The sequence below is a fragment of the Heteronotia binoei genome, chromosome 1, assembly GCF_032191835.1.
Source record: "Heteronotia binoei isolate CCM8104 ecotype False Entrance Well chromosome 1, APGP_CSIRO_Hbin_v1, whole genome shotgun sequence".
Lineage (NCBI taxonomy): Eukaryota > Metazoa > Chordata > Lepidosauria > Squamata > Gekkonidae > Heteronotia > Heteronotia binoei.
Genome location: NC_083223.1, coordinates 66,638,580 through 66,658,844, shown reverse-complemented (window position 1 = coordinate 66,658,844; position 20,265 = coordinate 66,638,580). Strand labels below are relative to the sequence as shown.

General features: G+C 40.9%; 1 protein-coding gene across 1 annotated transcript in view; it reads left to right on the top strand.

Annotated features, from left to right (window-relative positions):
* Positions 1–19,552, top strand: part of LOC132566555 (delta-like protein D) — a 161,575-nt gene extending 142,023 nt beyond the window's left edge. The window contains exons 3-5 of the mRNA XM_060231758.1: positions 596–718; positions 17,700–17,804; positions 19,497–19,552. Coding sequence (XP_060087741.1) covers positions 596–718; positions 17,700–17,804; positions 19,497–19,552 — 284 coding nt within the window. The remainder of the gene's footprint in view (positions 1–595; positions 719–17,699; positions 17,805–19,496) is intronic.
* Positions 19,553–20,265: the final 713 nt, after the last annotated feature.

Here is a 20,265-nt window from a genome sequence, read left to right as displayed (position 1 = left end):
AAAGAGAAATACTGAAGGGGTGTCCTGAGTCCAAAATAATTTTTCATGTGAACAGGGCTAAAATGAATAAAACTGGAACAACAGCTATCTAGCATGTAGGATTGTTGTAAGAATGAAATAGTTCATGGTTCTATGGCATAGAAGTAATAATCATATTAATGATCATTTTGTTTTTTTCATAATAATGCTTGCCTGGTATCATGCTCATTAAAATGTGCTAGCAAGCATGCAAGCCATCTTAAACATTTACACCCTATTGGATTTATGATTTTTTTTTTTTTGCTTGGTGTTCTTGTTTATTTATTTTTATTATTTATTACTTTAAATTTCTATCCCGCCCTCTCCGCAAGCAGACTCAGGGCAGCTTTGTTCCTTTAAATACCATCACACTGTAAGGAGCAGAAATTACTAATGACAGATGAGGAGCTTGCCAGCTTTTAGAAAGCATTCGCTGTGAGCCATAAAAGTGAATTATTTCTGTTTTATAGAGTAATTTGATAAGGATTGATTTATTATTTACAAAGAGAGGACTCAGAAAGGAGACAGAGGTGTAGATAAATAATATACTGCTCTTTCTCTCCCCTCCCCAACCAAGGATTTGAAGGTCTGAACTGTGAAATCAACTTTGATGACTGCTCTTACAGCTTCTGTAAAAACAATTCGACATGTTTAGACCTGGTTGCAGACTATGCTTGTGTTTGTCCTCCAGGCTTCACGGGTAAGGCGTTTCTCTAAGATTTATAATGAAACCTTTAAATATTTATTGTTTCATTTAATCTTCCAAATTAAAAGTAAATAACTGGCCATGATCACATTTCATACATTGTCTGCTTGTTGCTAAAAATAGAGTGTTATGGTAGAGCAGAGGGGTCCATCAATTATGTTCTATAATCCCTTGATTGTAAGATGAAAACTTGGAAATGCTGACATTAGTGTTTTGATGTTCACTGACAGCAACTTTGAAAAGAACTCATAACTTATAAGTAAAGAATTCACCTTATATGAAAGAAGAACTTCAAGGCATACACTAGGCACAAGTGAGTGATGATCACTGCTCACATAAAATGAGGATTATCCTTTTGCTGTCTTCTCCTTAGCCTGCTTGGGATTTTGGTAAAAAATATGAGTGAGATTCAGTTCAGTACAGAAGTTTCTGTTCTTTTCAAAGAGTACAGTTCAGTTGATAAATTTGCAGTTGCTAAGCAATTGATAGGATTAAGCAGATTGCCAGATAATCTTTGCTATTAGTTAATAATGCTGTTCTATATCCAATGGGCACAGAAGCAATTTCTGGGTATCTGACCGGCTCTTACATTTATTGGCGGCATCTGGCTAGTCACTGTTAAAAACACATGTTGGGCAGTGTGAGCCCTTGGACTGATCCAGCAGAGCCCTGTTCTTAATAGAATTCAAAATTATATAAAAAAAAAAGTATTCAGTGGATGTAAGTAGCATATGACTTTTGTAGCAACAACGATTTAAAGTTTTGTTTAAACATGTATTTATTTAAAATATTGGCGTCCCGCTTTTCCATCCAGCTAGGGCCCTCAAGGCAATCAACAGTTAAAAGGACATTAAAAACCAACTTTAAAAGCAATGCACATATGCAAAACAGCAATAAGGGAACTGCAAACAACAACAAAAAAAAGGCCTTTGCCCAATGATTCTGATACCTCTCTCTTTCCTAAGGCTAATTTAACTAACAACAAAAAGCCTGCACTAAATCTACTGCCTGGTTACAGCCTTACCAGCCTACCCTAACCAGGCAAATTTAATTTGTTTAATCAAATTTATATCCTGCTTCCTCTCCCACAAACATGATCTGGGGTGCTAGCAACATAAAATACACCCAATTAAAGACATTAAAAAGATATAATTTATAAACTTTTAAAATATAAAACAGTTAAAAATCTTTCCCCATTAAAATGTATTATAAACCTCTGCATCTCATTACAGTATGAAACAAGTGAAAAAGAATTCTCTTATATTCAAGTTAGAGATGGTCCCCCCCCCAAATTCCTCAGTGGCCTTGAAGAAACCAAGCAATCCTATATTGTATGTAAGGGAGGGAGGGTTTGTTGGCTCTTCTGGGAAAGCCTGTGCTTCACTGGACATACAGGCTTTATATTGCCTACTTGAGCACCTGTTGATTGGCTGCACAAAGCAAATTGCTCAGTCTCACCACCAGCAACTGTATCTTTGTTTGAAAGTGGAGAAGGACCAAAAATGGCTGCCCTCCTAAGGTTCGAACCAACCCTTCCATTGTTATGGAGCCAGACATTATGGGATATTATGCTATTGTAATTATTCAACTCTTAGGTTTTTCTGCATGGATGGGAAAGTCCAAGAGCTGATGATGCGCTATCCACCAATATGTGGATTCTGTCTAATTATCCTTAACAAACCAACAGTATGATCCTTAGCAGAGTCATACCCTTCTAAATCTTTTTATTTCATTAGATTTAGGTGGTATAACTCTTCTTAACATTGCATTGTACATTTTGCGAAAGGAAAAAAAAAAACTTTTATAGGCAAGTCGTATAGATTCTGCAACCTGATCCTATGCATCTGTACTCAGATGTAAGGCACCATGTATTCCAGTGGGATTGACTCACAAGCAAGTACCTACAGGACTGCAGGATTGCAAACAGTGTTGTAAAATGCTGGAAGTGGGATTATATGTTTGAATATTACTTTTGTTTAATACTCCTTTGCTTTACTTTGAAAAGTCTTAAGTTCTTGCCAAACATCTACGAAGTCTTCAGCCACTTAAAAAACCAAAGACATTACCTTTTTACTTTATCTAGTTGCAAATATTTAGGTTACTTGGGACAATTTTTGATATTACAACAGAAAGGCATAGGACAGTGAGTGAAATAGGAGGCCAAAAAATAACAACAACAAATTGAAATCTGAAGGCACAAATAACAGAGAATGCATACATGAAGGCTTACTACCAAGCAGTGTTCCCTCTAAGCTGAGTTAGTGTGAGCTAGCTTACAGTTTTTTAGCATCCGCCTTGCACATTTTTGTCTTAGCACAGGGAGGAAGGCCCCAGAGCAAACTAATTTATGCAGTAGCCAAATTGCTTGCTCACAACTTTAATGCCAGTAGCTCATGAAGCAGAATTTTTGCTCAGAAGACTCTATAGTCTGAGGGAGCATTGCTACCAAAATCTGTGTTTGGAAAACTTTCAAGGCGTCATACATTAAACTAAACAGTTAATTGCTGCATAAAGAATAACGAGTAGAGCTACCAGGGAGTTGCATAAAATTAAGGGAAAATCAATTATGGTTCAGCAACACAATTTTCTCTCCCTGTTAGAAATTAACCAAAGTGTCTTGTTTACATGAAATCAGAGGCATAATTTGCTGAAAGTTTCTCATCTGCAAATAATTAGCATGATTTCTTTAATTAGAACTAAAGCTTAAGAGTTGAAATCATCTGGAGAAACTGTGTTCATTCATCAGGTCAAAATAAAATGAGATTAAGCAAGATTTATCCTAATTTTTTGTCGATGTTGTTTTGGGACTGCTACCAAGCTTCACTTTTCCATATCCGAGTTCTTTATTTCAGAAATAAGTAAAGGAGAGAGCACTGCCTCTATTTGACACAAGAGGTTAGATCCTGTAGATCAGTTCCACTAAGAGGTCTTTTACTAGTACAAGGAGACTAGCAGGATGCCCTTTCAGAGTCTTGCATCAAAGGAAATCACTAGTGTTGTTATTTTATGGCATTATGTGTAGTACAGCCAGGAGATCATAAGATTGACTGGCAGTCAGGAGCTCTAGCTCTTTTAGCATTATGCACCACTAGGTGGTGAGCTAGACTAATTTTAAGGCAAGAAACATTTCAGAGGTGGTTTGTCATTGCCTATTTCTGTGCCACACCCCTGGTATTTCTTGGAGGTCACCCTTCCTAATACTAGCCAAGGCCAACCCTGTTTAGCTTCCAAGATCTAATGAGACTGGACTAGACTGGCCTATCCAGGTCAGGGCTAGTACCACTGTTAGTGAAACAGAACTGCAGAATCCAATAAATTGTGTTAATGTATACAGAGCTCCATGGTGCAGAGTGGTAAACTGCAGTACTGCAGTCCAAGCTCTGTTCAAAACCTCACTTCGATCCTGGCAGAAGCTAGGTTCAGGTAGTTGGCTCGTTGACTCAGTCTTCTATCCTTCCGAGGTCAGTAAAATGAGTACCCAGCTTGCTAGGGATAAAGTGCAGATAACTGGGGAAGGCAATGGTAAACCACCCCATAAAAAGTCTGCAATGAAACCATCATGATGCGACATCACCTCAGAGTCAGAAATGACTGGTGCTTGCACAGGGGACTTTACCTTTTATACAGAGTTAGGAATCATCTCCCCAATGTTGTTCAACATCTACATGTGCCCCTTTGCCCAGATTGCCCTGAGGTATGGGCTGGGTTGCCACCAGTATGCTGATGACACCCAGCTCTATCTACTGATGGCCAGCCTGGCGATGTCCCAGAAAAACTGGACCTGGCGCTGCAAGCTGTGGCAGGTTGGCTCAGGCTGAGTAGGTTGAAGTTAAATCCAGCGAAGACAGAGGTCCTTTGCCTGAGCCGTGGCGGCCTGGGAAGGGAAATCCCCCTACCAGTTTCTGATGGTACGCCATTGAAAACGGCGCGCAGGGTCAAGAGCCTGGGGGTGCTACTGGAGCCTTCCTCATCAATGGAGGCCCAGATAGCAGCCACTGCTAAATCTGCCTTTTTCATCTTAGGCGGGCGAGGCAGTTGGCTCCCTTCCTGGAGCGTGATGACCTGGCAACAGTGATCCATGCAACGGTCGCCTTGAGGTTAGACTACTGTAATGCCCTCTACATGGGGCTGCCCCTGTGCCGAACCCGGAAACTGTAGCTAGTGCAGAATGTGGCAGCCAGACTGTTACTGGGACTCCCTAAGTGGGAGCACATACTGCTCAGGCTATGGGAACTGCACTGGCTGCCAATTGTGTACCGGATTCGTTACAAGGTGCTGGTTATTACCTTTAAAGCCCTATATGGCCAAGGACCTGCCTACCTTAGGGACCGTCTCTCCCCATATGTTCCCCAGAGGGTACCGAGATCTGGCTCGCAAAATCTACTTACGAGAGAAAGGGCCTTCTCGATTACAGCTTCCCACTGGTGGAACCAATTACCAGAAGAGGTATGGGCTTTGTGGAGCCTTAACCAGTTCTGCCAGGCCTGCAAGACCACCCTCTTCCAGCTGGCTTTTTCTTAATGTGGAATTATTTTACCGTCATCATGTCAAACTGTGTCATGATGAGTAACATCAAGATTGTAGCACCGAATTAATTTGTTGGTTTTAAATTTGTTAGTTTTAATTGATGGTTTTAATGTAATAGTATATTTTAATTGAGAAATATAAGTGTTATGTAATTAGTGTATTTTATTATTGTATTATTGTAATGTCTGCATTTTATAACATGTAAGCCGCCCTGAGCCTGCTTTGGTGGGGAGGGCAGGATATAAATTAAAAATTATTATTATTATTATTATTATTATTATTATTATTATTATTATTATTATTATTATTATTATTATTATTATTATTATTATTAATGATTTAAATGTTTCCTGGTTAGCTGAAATGAAAGCAGATTTTAATAACATTGAAAATGTTGTCTATGAACAATTATTAACACTGGGGGGGGGGGGTGGAAATTACAGTATATACCAGAAGCCAGAATTTCACTTGCATTATCAACTCCTACTTCAGCACTACTGGCTAAAGCAGGGGTTCTCAGTCTTTTTGAGTTTGCAGAGTCCTCTAGAATTCTGACACAGGGTGGTGGAATCAACCACAAAATGCCAGGGAATAAGGTTATGCATAACTCAAATGATTTCAGCATTTTAGGCAGAACCTTTGCTTAACAGTGTCAAGCATGATATTTCTGGGTATTGAATCAATGAAGCTATTGAAAGCCATTTCCTCTCTGCCTCTAAATTCTTCTCTCTCATAGTTGCATTTCAAATCTTGCTTCTTCCCCCCTTTTTTTCTTTCCTTCCTTTCTCACCTCTTGATAGAAGATTTAGAATATGCAAGTAACCTTGATGCAAGTAACCTTGTAGTAACATAATGGTAGTTGATAGTACCCTTTGAACCTTTGTTGCAATTTACATCTGCATGTTATGTTTTGAAGCTATCTTTTCCAATGCCTTTGAAGTAGCCTTTAAGAATCTATACCGTGTGAAATTTTGTATCACTTCCAAGGTATCACACCTTGGAGCAAGTACCGGATTATCAATAAAATGAGTTATCAAAGATTTCAGGTTTTCACGGCTGGTAACATCATTAGGGTTTGTAGAATCTTTCGAGATCAAGTGTCGTGTTCTATTGGAGAAAGTTTTCCTTCCAGACGTTTCGTTCTCAGCTGCGGAGAACGAAACGTCTGGAAGGAAAACTTTCTCCAGTAGAACATGGCACTTGATCCTGAAAGATTCTACAAACCCTAATAATAAAATGAGTCTTTGTATCAAACAATTTCTTGGTTATTCGAAATACCAATGCTTGACAAACAGGATACCTCTTAAAATGGATATATTGTTTTAAAATATTTTCTTGCATATGGACAGCTTACCTTCAATCAGGCAGCAAAGACCCTTGTGCTGTGCTGTTAGCTGCTGCCAAAGCAATCTGAATAGCCAATTGGCCATCTCCAATGGTCTAATTGAGACCCACCTAGCCCCACCCACCTTCTAAAAAGCCAGTTTGGTGTAGTGGTTAAGTGTGTGTACTCTTATCTGGGAGAACTGGATCTGATTCCCCATTCTTCCACATGCACCTGCTGATGTGAACTTGAATCAATCACAAGTTCTCACAGAGCTGTTCCTCTCAAAAGCAGTCTCTGTGAGAGCTCTTTCAGCTCCACCTACCTCACAAGGTGTCTGTTGTGGGGAGGAGAAAAGAAAGGAGATTGTAAGACACTCTGAGACTCCTTCGGGTAGTGAAGGGCAGGGTATAAATCCAATCTCCTCCTCCTCTAAAAAACACTTGGTGGCCCCAGGAAAGATATTGTCAGGTGTGATGACACCTGTGGGAGCTACATCAGGAACCCCAGACTAAAAGCATGAGATACTTCCAGAATTGTTATTAATGGAGGGTTCCAGAAAGATGGCGCAGTGAAGGGACCGGACTCCTATAGCTGAAGGAGGCGCTTCGAGTTTGCAGATCTTAGAGGGGGCCCATTTTTGCGGGTACCCTTTAGAGGGGTGCCGGAAGACACCCCAAAGCTGGGAGAGTGAGCAGAGGCACGGGGGAGTGGCGGAGGCTTCTTTCCCCAGGCTCTGCTGAATCTCTGAGCCGAGGCTGCAAGTGCTTATAGCACGAACTGGGCTGCCGGAAAAAGGGACACAGAAGATACAAGCGACTACTATCAACCATAGAATAACCATATTTTGATAAGAACTAAAAGGAAACTTACAGCTGATCGGTGGAGATGTCGGTGCAGAGGAGTGCTGGTGAGACGGTTGGGGCGAATGGAAAGAATAGCGGTGAGACGGGCAGAGAGAACGGAAGGAATGGCGAAGAGGAAGGGGAGGAAGGAGTCGAGATGCATGGCGGTGCGGAATTTACTGGGTGAGTTGGAGTGACGGGAGATTAAAACAGAAGGTTTGCTTGTTGGCACTAAAGAGACGGCTGAGAAGGTGGAAGACGGCGCGAGACGGAGAGACATTAAGAAAGGAGAGGCTGGAAAGTGGCTGAAGGAACGCAAGGAAGTGCTTGGAGGTTTGGAGGTGGGGGTGAGAAGAAGAAGAATTGGAAGGAGGGGGGGGAGCTATTTACTGACTAAGTCTGAAAGAATAAGAACTGAACTGAACTGAGTATAAAGAGGGGAAGTAAGATAGGAGAAAGGAGAAGGAGTGTGAAGAAAAGAGGTGGAAGAGAGGAAAGTGCAAGACGGCAGTGTCAGAAGAGTGAATGGAGTGAAGTCAAAAAGGAGGAGGAGATAGTTTTTAGCGGCAGGGCTTTCTTTTTCTTTTCTTTTTTGGCTTTGCTGCGGCTGTCTCCTCCTTGAAGAAGGGCTTGGAAACATCACTTTAGGAAAAAACTTTGTTTGTGTAAAAAGGTTTGGTCTATTGAATATATGATATGAGACATTTAAATTTAGACGGGCTATTTCTTAAGAAAACATGGAGGTGGCTATAATTGTATAACATGTGTGTGAGCATGATGGGAAGAAGAAGGAGGGGCCTGGCAAAGTAAGAACTGTGAGTCTTAAAGGGGCGAATTACTATCTGTGATAACTGCTAATGCATTGCTGTTCCAATTAATGATTAGAGGTGTAAAGCTGACTGTTAGTGATATAAGCATCTACTTTCTATTGATCTGCTTTTGATTGTTGAAATATTCTAGTAGGGGGGATTTTGGAGGTATTTAGAGGCATAACCTGAACTGTAATAACAGAAATATTGTGTAAGCATTGTGGTGAGAAGTCTAAAGTACAGAGGAAACAAAACTGAGTTTTAATATAGAGTATAAGGTTAGAAGTAAGCTTCTTTAACCTCCCTAGAGGATGGACGCCAAAGCTAAAAAGATAGCCCAGGGCACATCCCCAGGTTTAGGGAAATCTGTTACTGCAACTATAAACCAAGATGCAATAGACAAGCTACAAAATATCATGGTTGCTGGCTTTAAACAAAACCAAGAAGCACTAGATGAATTAAAGATGGAGTTGAAAGAAGAAATAAGAAAAACAAATGACAAAGTGGAAAATTTTCAACAACAACTATTGGCCAATACTCAACAAATATATAAATTAGCTGCAAAAGTGGAAGTAGTGGAAGAATAAGGGAAAGTGGCTGCCTCCAATTAGGGATGTGCATTTGGTTCGGCCGAACCGTATTTACAGCCGAATCACCACTGATTCGGCTGTATACAGAATCGGCTGCAGCCAATCCCCATAGGCGCCCATTATACGGCAGCCGAATATGGCTCGCCGTATACTTACGAATAGCTATTCGTAAGTATACGACTGTCAATTCAAAAGGCGGGAAAGTAGCTTCTGCAGCCTCAAAGGAGCTGCTTGCCTACTTTTCCGCCTTTAGTTGCCTTTTCCATAGCCTCCCTGGGATCAGGGAGGGGGGGAGGGGGAAGAGGAGCCCCAGCAGCCAATCCAAAGCATGCATTTGCAAAATGCATTGCAAATGCATGTTTTGTTTTAAGGAGTCTTCCTGGCTGGACTCCTCCATTGCTGCTTTGTTGGTTGGTGTGAGAGATTGTGCTGCTGGCTGGCTGGCCCTTGGCTTCAGCTGCTGCCTGCTGCTCTCTCGCTCAGCCTTACTAGACTTCCCTGGACTAGAGAAGACAAGGTAAGACAGTATTGGGGTTCTTGTTTTTATTTATTGTTGGTAAAAGGACTTTTTAAGTCTCAGAGTCCCTTTACTTATCCAGATTTGGGTGGTGATGGTCGTGGGGTAGCTTATTTGGGATTAGGGGGTTAGGGGTTTCTGCTTGGGGAGGGGGCCTGGGGTGGGGGGTTTGCCAATTTGCCCATATCTTAATTTAGTGAGAGGACTTTTAAAAGTGCAGTGTCCTTTTACTTCTCCTGATTTGAGTGGCTTGGATTTCTTGGGGTTAGGGTGAAGGGTTTTTTTTGGGGGGGAGGGGTTGGCAAAGTTCCTGTATTGTTAAAAGTTAATTTTACTGTTTTAAAAGTATTCAGTGTTAGAATAACTAGGATAGAATGGGACAAAGCACTATACATTCTAAGATTCCAAAATATACCGGAAGAAAAAGGGGAAGATATTCATTAAAAAGTTATAGAAATATTAACTTTAAATGAGGAACACACAGCAAAAGAAATGGAAGTTGAAATAGATTGGGTCAAAAGAGTGACATCTACCTATATGAAAAAATTCAATTTGCCTCGGGAAGTACATATTAAATTCATGAGAGTATCAATGTGTGAGAGAATTCTGAAGATTATGAGAGAGGAGGAACTGATATGGAAAGGACATAAAATAAAAGTGCTGAAGGAGATTCCTTAGAGTGTTAGGCGCAGGAGAACTGGATACAAGAAGCTAACGACCTGGCTAATGGAGCAATCCATTTTATTCAAGTGGCTAGTCCCGGAGGGGATTTTTTTTACTTATCAAAACAAAAGATATAACTTAACATCACTTGATAAAGTGCAAGACTTTTGGAGTAGGCACGTACAACAAGAGAGTCAGGAATCTGGACCGGAAGACAACAATGAAGAAGAAGACTTGATTAGAATAGGAGAAGATGAAGGGACAAGAGAAAAGGAAGATAGAGTAAGGACTAGATCTCAAGTTTCCAAGGGGGAAAAAAATACCAGATAGTTATAGAGTAAAGGAAAATGAGTAGCTCAGGTTTTAAAATTACCTCGATAAACATTAATGGAGTTAATGAACCAAAAAAAAGAAGAAGAACCTTTCTCCAACTCAAGAAAACACAATCGGACATTATTTGCATTCAAGAAACTCATATTAAGAACACTGATTCGAAATATTTGCAAAATAAAAATTTGGGGCAACTATATTTTTCCTCAGACATGAAGAAAAAGAGAGGAGTCACTATGTACATTAAAGAGCACATTAAATCAAAATTACTCTATAGTGAGGAACGTGGCAGGCTTGTCTTGGTAGAAATAGAGATTGACGGTAGAAAGACAGTAATAGGAAATGTATATGCTCCAAACAATGCTCAAGAAATTTTTTTTGACATGTTGCATAAGAAATTGCTGGAATTTGAAATGGCGAACTACTGTATTTTGGGGGACTTCAATGCAGTTTATGATGCACACGAAGACAGGAAATTGGTGAATAAGAAGGTTAAATAAAACAAGAGGTGTCTTACCGAAATCCTTTTTTAGGATGATAGAAGAGTTAAGTCTGGTGAACGCATGGAGAACAAAAAATCCTACAACGACAGACTTTACCTATTTTTCACATGTACATAATTCCTGGTCCAGGCTAGACATGTGTTGGTTGTCAACGTCTTTAGCCACATTATTAAAACAAGCTGATATTCTACCAAGAACTTATTCTGATCATAGTCCAGTACAAATTATTCTACATAAAGCGGCAACCAGGCTATGTTGGACATTGAATACTCAAATTTTGAAAGAGCAAGAGTTTTTAAAAGAGGCGAAAGAGAAGATAAAGATGTTTTTTGATCCCAATCAGAAAGAAAATTCGTCAGTACAAGTAATATGGGGCGCTTTTAAAGCATTTTTTAGAGGAATCGCTATTAGTTACTCTGCCAGAAGGAAAAAGGAAAGATTGCATAAGTATAATGAATTAGTGAAGAAATTAGATAAACAAGAAAAAATCCAGAAGGAAAGAAATTCAGAAGAAATTAAAATGAAGATTCGGAAGATACAACATCAAATTAACTTGCTATTATCAGAAGAATTGGAAAAGAAATTAAAGTGGTCTAAGCAAAATTACTATGAAAATGCAAACAAGACGAGCAGATGGTTAGCATACAAACTGAGAAAACAAAGAGAGAAGAAAATAATTGGATCTCTGAAAGATGAAAATCAGATGGTAGTGTCACAGAAGGGAAAAATGGAAGGAATAAAGAATTTCTTTCAAAGTCTTTATAAAGGAGAAGAACTATCAGAACATCTGCAAAGAGAATATCTAGAACAAAGTAAAATGAAACAGATGTCAGAAGAGCAGAAGAAATCACTAGAAGAACCAATTTCCATGTTCAAGATAGCTGAGGCAATGAAGAAGCAGAAAAAGAATAAAGCTCCGGGCCTAGACGGACTGCCTATCGAATTTTATAATTGTTTTGACGAATTACTGATGGAACCATATAAAAGAGTGGTGGATGAAATAGCAGAAAAATCCAGGATCCCTGCGTCATGGGAAGAAGCATTAATATCATTAATCCATAAGGAAGGTTCAGATTCATCAGAAATAAGAAATTATAGACCAATTTCCTTATTAAATATAGACTATGAAATTTATGCTAACATTCTGTCCAATAGATTGAAAAAAATCATACCACATATCATAGAAGAAGACCAAACAGGTTTTATTCCCGGAAGAACAATGAGACAAAATTTCAGAATGATTTTGAATGTATTAGAATATTATAAGGAACACTCAGATAAACAATTTGCTGCATTTACTCTGGATGCCGAAAAAGCATTTGACAATGTGAACTGGAAATTTATCTTCAAGATTTTAAAGGCAATTGGATGTGGAGATGGATTTGTGAGAGCAATAGAGACCATATATACTAATCAAAAAGCCAAAATTAATATTAATGGATCGATATCGAGTCAGATAAGAATTGAGCAAGGTACGAGGCAAGGCTGCCCGCTTTCTCCCTTACTCTTCGTTTTATCACTAGAACCTTTCTTAAACATGATAAGGGAAGATCACGAGATTAAGGGAGTTAAAGTGAAAAAAGAAACTTATAAAATGCAAGCCTTTGCAGACGATGTATTGATCACATTAGAGGACCCCAATAATTCGATTGTAAATCTTAAAAGAAGATTAAAACAATACAGAGAAGTGGCGGGATTCAAAGTAAACTATCAGAAAACTAAATTTATCACCAAAAATTTGACGAAAGACCAGATTGATGAATTGGTAATGAAATCAGGATTCCTCTATGAAAAGAAGGTTAGATATCTTGGTATTTTCTTAACTGTGGATCTGAAAACGTTATTAAGAGATAATTATGAAAAAAATATTAAAAGAGATAAAAGATGATTTAACAAGGTAGTGTGACATGCAAATTTCACTATTAGGAAGAATTGCCTCGGTTAAAATGAATATCCTACCTAGGGTTTTATTTTTGTTCCAAATAATCCCAATCTCAGTTCTCCAGACTTTCTTTCAACAATTAAATAAATTAGTGACAAAATTCATTTGGAAGAATAAAAAACCAAGAATCAAATTAAAAGTTTTGCAAGATGCTAAACTAAGAGGTGGATTTGCGCTTCCAAACTGGCAGTTGTATCACAAGACATGTGCCTTGACTTGGGTGAGAGAGTGGATACTATTAAAAAATAAAAAAGTGATGACTTTGGAAGGCGCAGACTTACCAAGAGGGTGGCATTCTTATGCTTGGTATAGCCCTCCAGCTAAGGATAGTAAATTTCTCAGACATGAGATAAGGAGACCACTTTTTAAAATCTGGTGGGAGATAAAAATGCTGATATATAGGTACACACCCAAGTGGCTATCACTGGTTGAAGAGGCAGTACACCCGAATCTTTACTCTTGGGAGGGTAACTATAGGTATGATTGCTTACTAGATTCGAAAGGTGAATTAAAAACCGAGGAATACTCAAAGATAGATTGGTGGTTAAAGGCGCAAATAAGTTCCAGGTTTAAGTCGGATAAGGAAAAAGGCTTTTCAAATAAGCTAAATGAATTTGACGCAGTTATTTTAGAATCAGACCGGAAATTGGTTTCTAGAATATATAACTGGTTATTAGAATATAAATTGCAGGATGAAGTGGTAAAAGAAGCCTGGGTGCGTTGGATGGAAGATTTTGGTTATAGCATAGAAATTACTGAGTGGGAGAAAATTTGGAGAGAAAATTTGAAATTGACGAAATCGGCTTTATTTAAAGAAAACCTATATAAGTTGATTTATCGTTGGTATTATACCCCAGATAAACTCGCTAGAGCTTACCCTCTGGCTTCCAACAAATGCTGGAAGTGTAATAAAACAAAAGGTTTCTTGTTCCACATGTGGTGGCTCTGCGATAGGGCCAAAAAATACTGGACTCAAGTATCCATATGGATACAAAAGATATTAAGAAAGCAAATTCCCCATCTACCCGAATTGTTTTTATTTATTTATTTATTTATTTATTTATTTATATTAAGATTTATACCCCGCCCTTCTCACCTAAGTGTCTCAGGGCGGCTTACAACATGATAAATTAGACAACTTCAGATTGAAACATTTAAAATACAATTAAACTATAGGTTAATAAAAAGCAGGATAAAATAGGATAATTAAAACCGGCGGCCTATAAATACATTTTGTTCCATCCAGGATGTTTTCATTGTCAGTTAATGTCATAGGCCTGCCGGAAGAGGACTGTCTTACAGGCCCTGCGGAATTGCCCTAGATCCCGCAGGGCCCGTACCTCTTCCGGCAGCTGGTTCCACCAGTAAGGTGCCGTTGTTGAGAAGGCCCGGTCCCTGGTGGATTTTAGACGGGCCTCCTTTGGCCCGGGGACTACCAACAGGTTTTGTGAGCCTGAGCGTAGTACTCTCTGGGGAACGTGTGGGGAGAGACGGTCCCTAAGGTAGGCAGGTCCTAGGCCATATAGGGCTTTAAAGGTGATGACCAACACCTTGTACCGGACTCGGAATATTACTGGCAGCCAGTGCAGACTCTGGAGCCCCGGCCGAATGTGCTCCCATCTAGGGAGCCCTAATAATAGCCGAGCAGCAGCTATTGAAAAAACGCGGACTTGGCAGTGGCTGCTATCTGAGCCTCCATCGTCAACGAAGGCTCCAACAGCACCCCTAGGCTCTTGACCCTGCCCGACGCTGTTAGCGAAGCGCCGTCAAAAGCTGGCAGGGGGATTTCCCTTCCCGGGCCGCAGCGACCCAAGCAAAGGACCTCTGTCTTCGCCGGGTTCAGCTTCAGCCCGCTCAGCCTAAGCCACCTAGCCACTGCCTGTAACGCCCGGTCCAAGTTTTCTGGGGCGCAGGCGGGTCGGCCGTCCATAAGCAGATAGAGCTGGGTGTCATCAGCATATTGATGGCAACCCAACCCATACCCCCGGGCCATCTGGGCAAGGGGGCGCATATAGATGTTAAATAACATCGGGGAGAGGACCGCCCCTTGAGGCACCCCGCAGTCAAGCGTGTGTCTCCGGGACAGTTCCTCTCCAATCGCCACCCTTTGTCCCCGACCGTCAAGGAAAGAGGAAAGCCATTGCAAGGCCAACCCCTGAATCCCTGCGTCGGCAAGGCGGCACGCCAGAAGCCGATGGTCGACCATGTCGAACGCTGCCGACAGGTCCAACAACATCAGCACCGCCGAGCCGCCTTGATCCAGATGTCGCCGAAGGTCATCCACCAGAGCGACCAGCACCGTCTCCGTCCCGTGGCCCGGGCGGAAGCCAGACTGGTAGGGGTCAAGGACAGAAGCATCCTCCAGGAAACTCTGTAGCTGCAACGCCGCTGCCCTCTCTATAAGTTTGCCCAAAAAGGGCAAATTCGATACCGGCCGATAGTGTGCCAATTCGGTCGGATCTAACGTTGTTTTCTTCAAGAGGGGACGGACCACCGCCTCTTTGAGCGCTGATGGAAAATGTCCCTCCAGTAGGGATCTATTTATGATATCCCGTATAGGATATCTTAGCTCCCTCTGGCAGGTCTTAATAAGCCAGGAGGGGCATGGGTCCAATTTACAAGTTGTTGGGCGTGCAGATAGGAGGATCCTGTCAACTTCTTCCAGGCTGAGGGCGCCGAAGCTGTCCAAAACACAATCCGAAGACAGGCACGGAGCCTCAGGTCCACTAACTGTATCCAATGTGGCAGGGAAGTCGGAACGGAGCGATGCGATTTTATCCGCAAAATAATCCGCAAAAGCCTCACAGCCAATTTCCAATTCATTAATATTTGGTCTGCCCTGTGGCAGCGTTGTAAGGGTCCGAATTATATTGAACAGTTGTGCCGGGCGCGAAGTTGCGGACGCAATCTCTGCCGCAAAGTAAGTTTTCTTTGCGGCCTTGACTGCCATCTCATAGGACTTCATAACCTCTCTATAAGATGTTCGAGTCGCTTCGTCTCGGGTACGCCGCCATTGCCTCTCTAGCCGTCTGAGTCCTCGTTTCAGCCGCCGCAACCCCTGGTTATACCAAGGTGTCGGCCTTGAACGAGGGCGCAGAGGACGCCTAGGCGCGATCTCGTCGATGGCCCCGGTAAGCCTATTATTCCAAGACTCCACCAGGCCATCGAGGGAATCGCCAGGGGGCCAGGGATCCCGCAGAGCCGTCAGGAACCGTTCCGGGTCCATCAGGCTCCGCGGGCGAGCTAAAATAAGCTCGCCGCCCAAACGGGGTTGGGGTGGGACGTCCACACGAGCCTTGAGGGCATAGTGATCCGACCATGGCACTGCTATAGAAGCAAGATCGTTCACTAAAACTCCCGACGCGAAGATCAGGTCTAACATGTGACCGGCCTGGTGAGTGGGTGTCGTAACTACTTGGGAGAGTCCTAGTGTCGCCATGGAAGACACTAGGTCCATCGCCTGAGTGGAGGTCACGTCATCGGCATGAACATTGAAGTCACCCAGGATCAAAAGCCTTGGGTGCTCCAATGCCCATCCTGCTGCGGCCTCCACCAGTGATAGTAAGGCGCTGGCCGGTGCGTTAGGCGGTCGGTACACCAGCCAGATCGCCAACCCCTCCCCGACATCCCACGCCAGGCCGGCACATTCAATGCCCTTGATCTCCGGAGCCGGGAGGGCCCGGAAGGAGTAAGCCTCTCGAATGAACAGGGCCACCCCTCCCCCCCGCCCGCTAGTCCGCGACTGGTGAAAGACCGAGTATCCTGGGGGCGCCATCTGGGAGATTATTAAATGTTTGTAAAACTGATGTGTCGAAATCGGAGAAAAAAATACTACTCCATGTGTTAACTATTGCCAGAATACTATATGCCAGATATTGGAAGACCTACAACATACCAAACCGAAATGAATTTATAGTTAAACTATTGGAGACCGTGGAAATGGATTTTCTTACCACGAGGTTGAGAGATGGAAATATGAAGGAATGCAGAGATACATGGAAACCGGTGTATGATTGGGTGGAAAACTTAAGATTTGAGTAGATAGAATAAGAAATAATTGTTAGCAAGTTATCTTTGTGTTCCTTTAAATGTGGTGGTGGTGGGTGTGTCTATTGGGTGGATTGTTTGTAATATGTGGAATATAGAATACAATAATAAAGAAAATTTTATTTAAAACAAAAAAAACAGAATTGTTATTAATGACTATCTCTGTAAATATTATTTGAAATTTTGGGGGGAGGATTGAATGTGTTTGCAGTGCGTACAGCTTTGTCATTCATGTTTTCTGTTCTACATGGAAGTAAATCAAGGAAGAATATTGACGCTAGTGGCAAGCTGTGGAGTTGCTGTGGTTGCTGTTAGAATGGTTCCTTCTTTTGATATTCCTTCCATAGTGCTAGTAATATATTGATTTGCTGCTAGGTGGGAACATGATGCTGCCTAGCTTGAAACAGCCAAATGGCAGCCATCTTGATAGACTCATAGGATAGGGATTTCTGCCCCAATGTGGTTGCATTGGTCTTCACTGGACTTCTTTATTGTCTTCCTTTACTTTAAAAAATCTATTCATGATTAACGTTCATGCATGGGTTTATAATCTAAAATTAGATTTTTAAGGTTGTGCATATACTGTAGCAAAGTGCAATTATAGAAATAACTGTATTAAATACTTATAAATACCACCGTATTTGCTTTATACAAGCCTGCCTTCAAAATATTTAATTTGTTTAAATATCTATGATCTATAGAAAACAAACAAACAAACAAAACCTTGCTTTAAAGCTGTCAGGCAGACATAAAATACAATGTTCTCAACAAGGAAAAGTTAAATTATGTAGTTGTCACTTGGATTATGAAGTAGCTTTTTTGCTATCCCAAACCCAACATGATTTATAGTTTTAATGTTTCATTTTCTTTTCTGTCAGACAAGAACTGTTCAATGGACATTGATGAATGTGCCTTCAAGCTCTGCAAAAATGGAGCCAGTTGCCATAATTTGATTGGCAAATTTTACTGTAACTGCTTGCCAGGTAGGTGCTCAGGTGGTTTGTGGGTGAAGAGTTAGGACAAGTGTTCATGATAGAAATAGAACTAATTTCTTTAGATTCATTATTTTAGATTCAAATTTACTTCCAGAATCTCTTCTTTCCACCCCCACTCCAAATATCCACACATGGAAAGTGTATAAATGTTCCTGTATTTCATGGTGCATTTATTATAAGGACAGCAGCCTTGATTTTTATGAATTTGCTTGCAAACCATGTTGTTTGAATACCTGTCTAGAAATGAGGCATTGCATACTAATAAAGAAGGGTTATTTTGTATGAAAATATCAGCTGCATTCATAATAAATCCTGCAGGGTGTTCCAGTTTCTAAAACCTTTAAATATGATAATGCTCTGATTACATTACACAATTGTGGGGAAATTCTGTTGTTATACATCAGCTCTTTGGAACAACACAGCTATGTTTGCCCCATAGCCTTCCAAGACTTAGAGAAGGTTTTAGCTTGGTGAGAAGTGTTTGTATTTTTGCAGCCTTCTTTTGGCCTTACCTTGTACATGTTTAAGGCTTCTTTTTCATAGAGCATATCCAAATGTAATGTTCTTTTTTGCACAAATTGAATGTTAGAGGTCTGGATAAACAGTCCAGAATTTTAGACCAAAGTGGCAAAGTGTTTTTGCTTATTACTCTGTAAAGTGTTGTGTGCACTGGAGACACTATGTAAATAAGGGAAGATAATTTGACATAAAACCATTTTGGGAGAAATTGTGTTAGGCAGGCCAACATTATATATTTAGAATAAAGTAGGATAAAAATAAAACTGGGCTTGATATTTGAACTAGCAATATTCTTATGCATGTATCTGGTTTGTTTGTTTTTAAATCACCAGAGTGAATATTGCCAATGACATTACTAGCTCAGTAAATGAGACAAGACACTGACAGCGCAGTTCTAGCTGGACCTGCCAGTTGTTGCTTATGATGGAACATTCAAACAGTGACATCAGTGCAATGTCACGTAACATGACTTGTCTTTTGCACATTTTGTAAAATGATAGCAGCACGGGGACCTTCTTAATAGCCTCTGTTAAACTGTTCTGCAGTGTAGGAACCACAACAAAAAATATGCATGAATGGGTGATATACAATTGTACCTGCATGCAGGGTGGCACCTTCAGCAGGCTTTGCTCAGATGAGTGCAGCTATAGCTGGAGAGGCAGTCTGCTGGTCTGTGTGTCCAGTGTCTTTAAGGGCTTTGTAGTTGATAGCTAGCACCTTGAAATGAACCTGCTAGCTGATTGGTAACCAGTGGTGTATCTCCAGAAAGGGAGTGATATGCATATTCCACTTGGTACCCAGTTGTAGCCAAGGCATGGTATTCTGTATCAACTGGAGTTTCAAAACTGTATTTAAGTCCATCCTCCTATAGTGCCTATTTCCTTTCTGGATAGATTCATTGCTACTCTAAGCATCATAAAGTCAATGGACATTTGAAAAGGAAGTAGAAAAGCCTTTTGAAAAGTATAGTGTCTGTGTGAAGTATCTATTTTGCCAGTAACTGACAGTTTGTATCTCAGTAAAGCCAAATGCAAAATAATGCCACTGGATATTATAAAGGTACTTTTTCAGTCGCAAACACTACTTGTTTTCATGGCCTGCTTTGTCACTTCAACTGCCAAAAGCATTTGACTAAAGTGCTTTTCTTTGGATTTTGAGAAGCATTTCCAAAAGAATATTTTCCTAAGGAAAAGATTAAACATCTCACTCACAGTTGAACAAGAACCCATTTACATTAATTCAAGGATGAAAAAAAAATCTGTTCTAATATAATAAAGGGTTAAAAAAAAAGACAGGGCTCCTGATCTGGATAGCGCAGTCTAGCTCTATCTAGCAGAGTTAGTCAAAGCTAGAATGTGGATGTGAGACCTCCATGGAATGCCAGGGTTGTAATGCAGAGGCAGGCAATGGCAAAGCACTTCAGAGCATTTCTTGCCTTGAAAACCCTACAAGGTCACCATGTCAGTTTCCATGACCAAAGTAGAAATCTGTAAGAGAGCATCTGTAAGCGATTTGTTTTCATTCGAATGCAACGTTGCTTCTGATGAACCACGAATGGAATGATTTCACTGAAATGACCTCTCTCTCATCTTCCCCGTCTTGAAAAACTGTGCCCCTGGCTTGGAGGACCAGCAGGGGCAAACAGGATGAAGTGCATGGGGGCTGTAGCTCAAGGTAAAACTGTCAGCGCAGGGTTCATTGACTTCAAAATAATAGAACTCTTTCTTTTGAAATAAGTTTCTTTTATTGAATATACAATGTTACTGCTGCAGAAGGTCTTTGAGAGTGATAACATACATGGAACAGGCACTAGCATTTATGGGGGTACATCAAAGACAGGGGCCTTTAAATCATTCTCAAAACAAAGTTACTTTCCCTCTCGAAGGTGTTTGATTCACACGCTGGCTATCTCCTTCCCTGGGCCATCCAC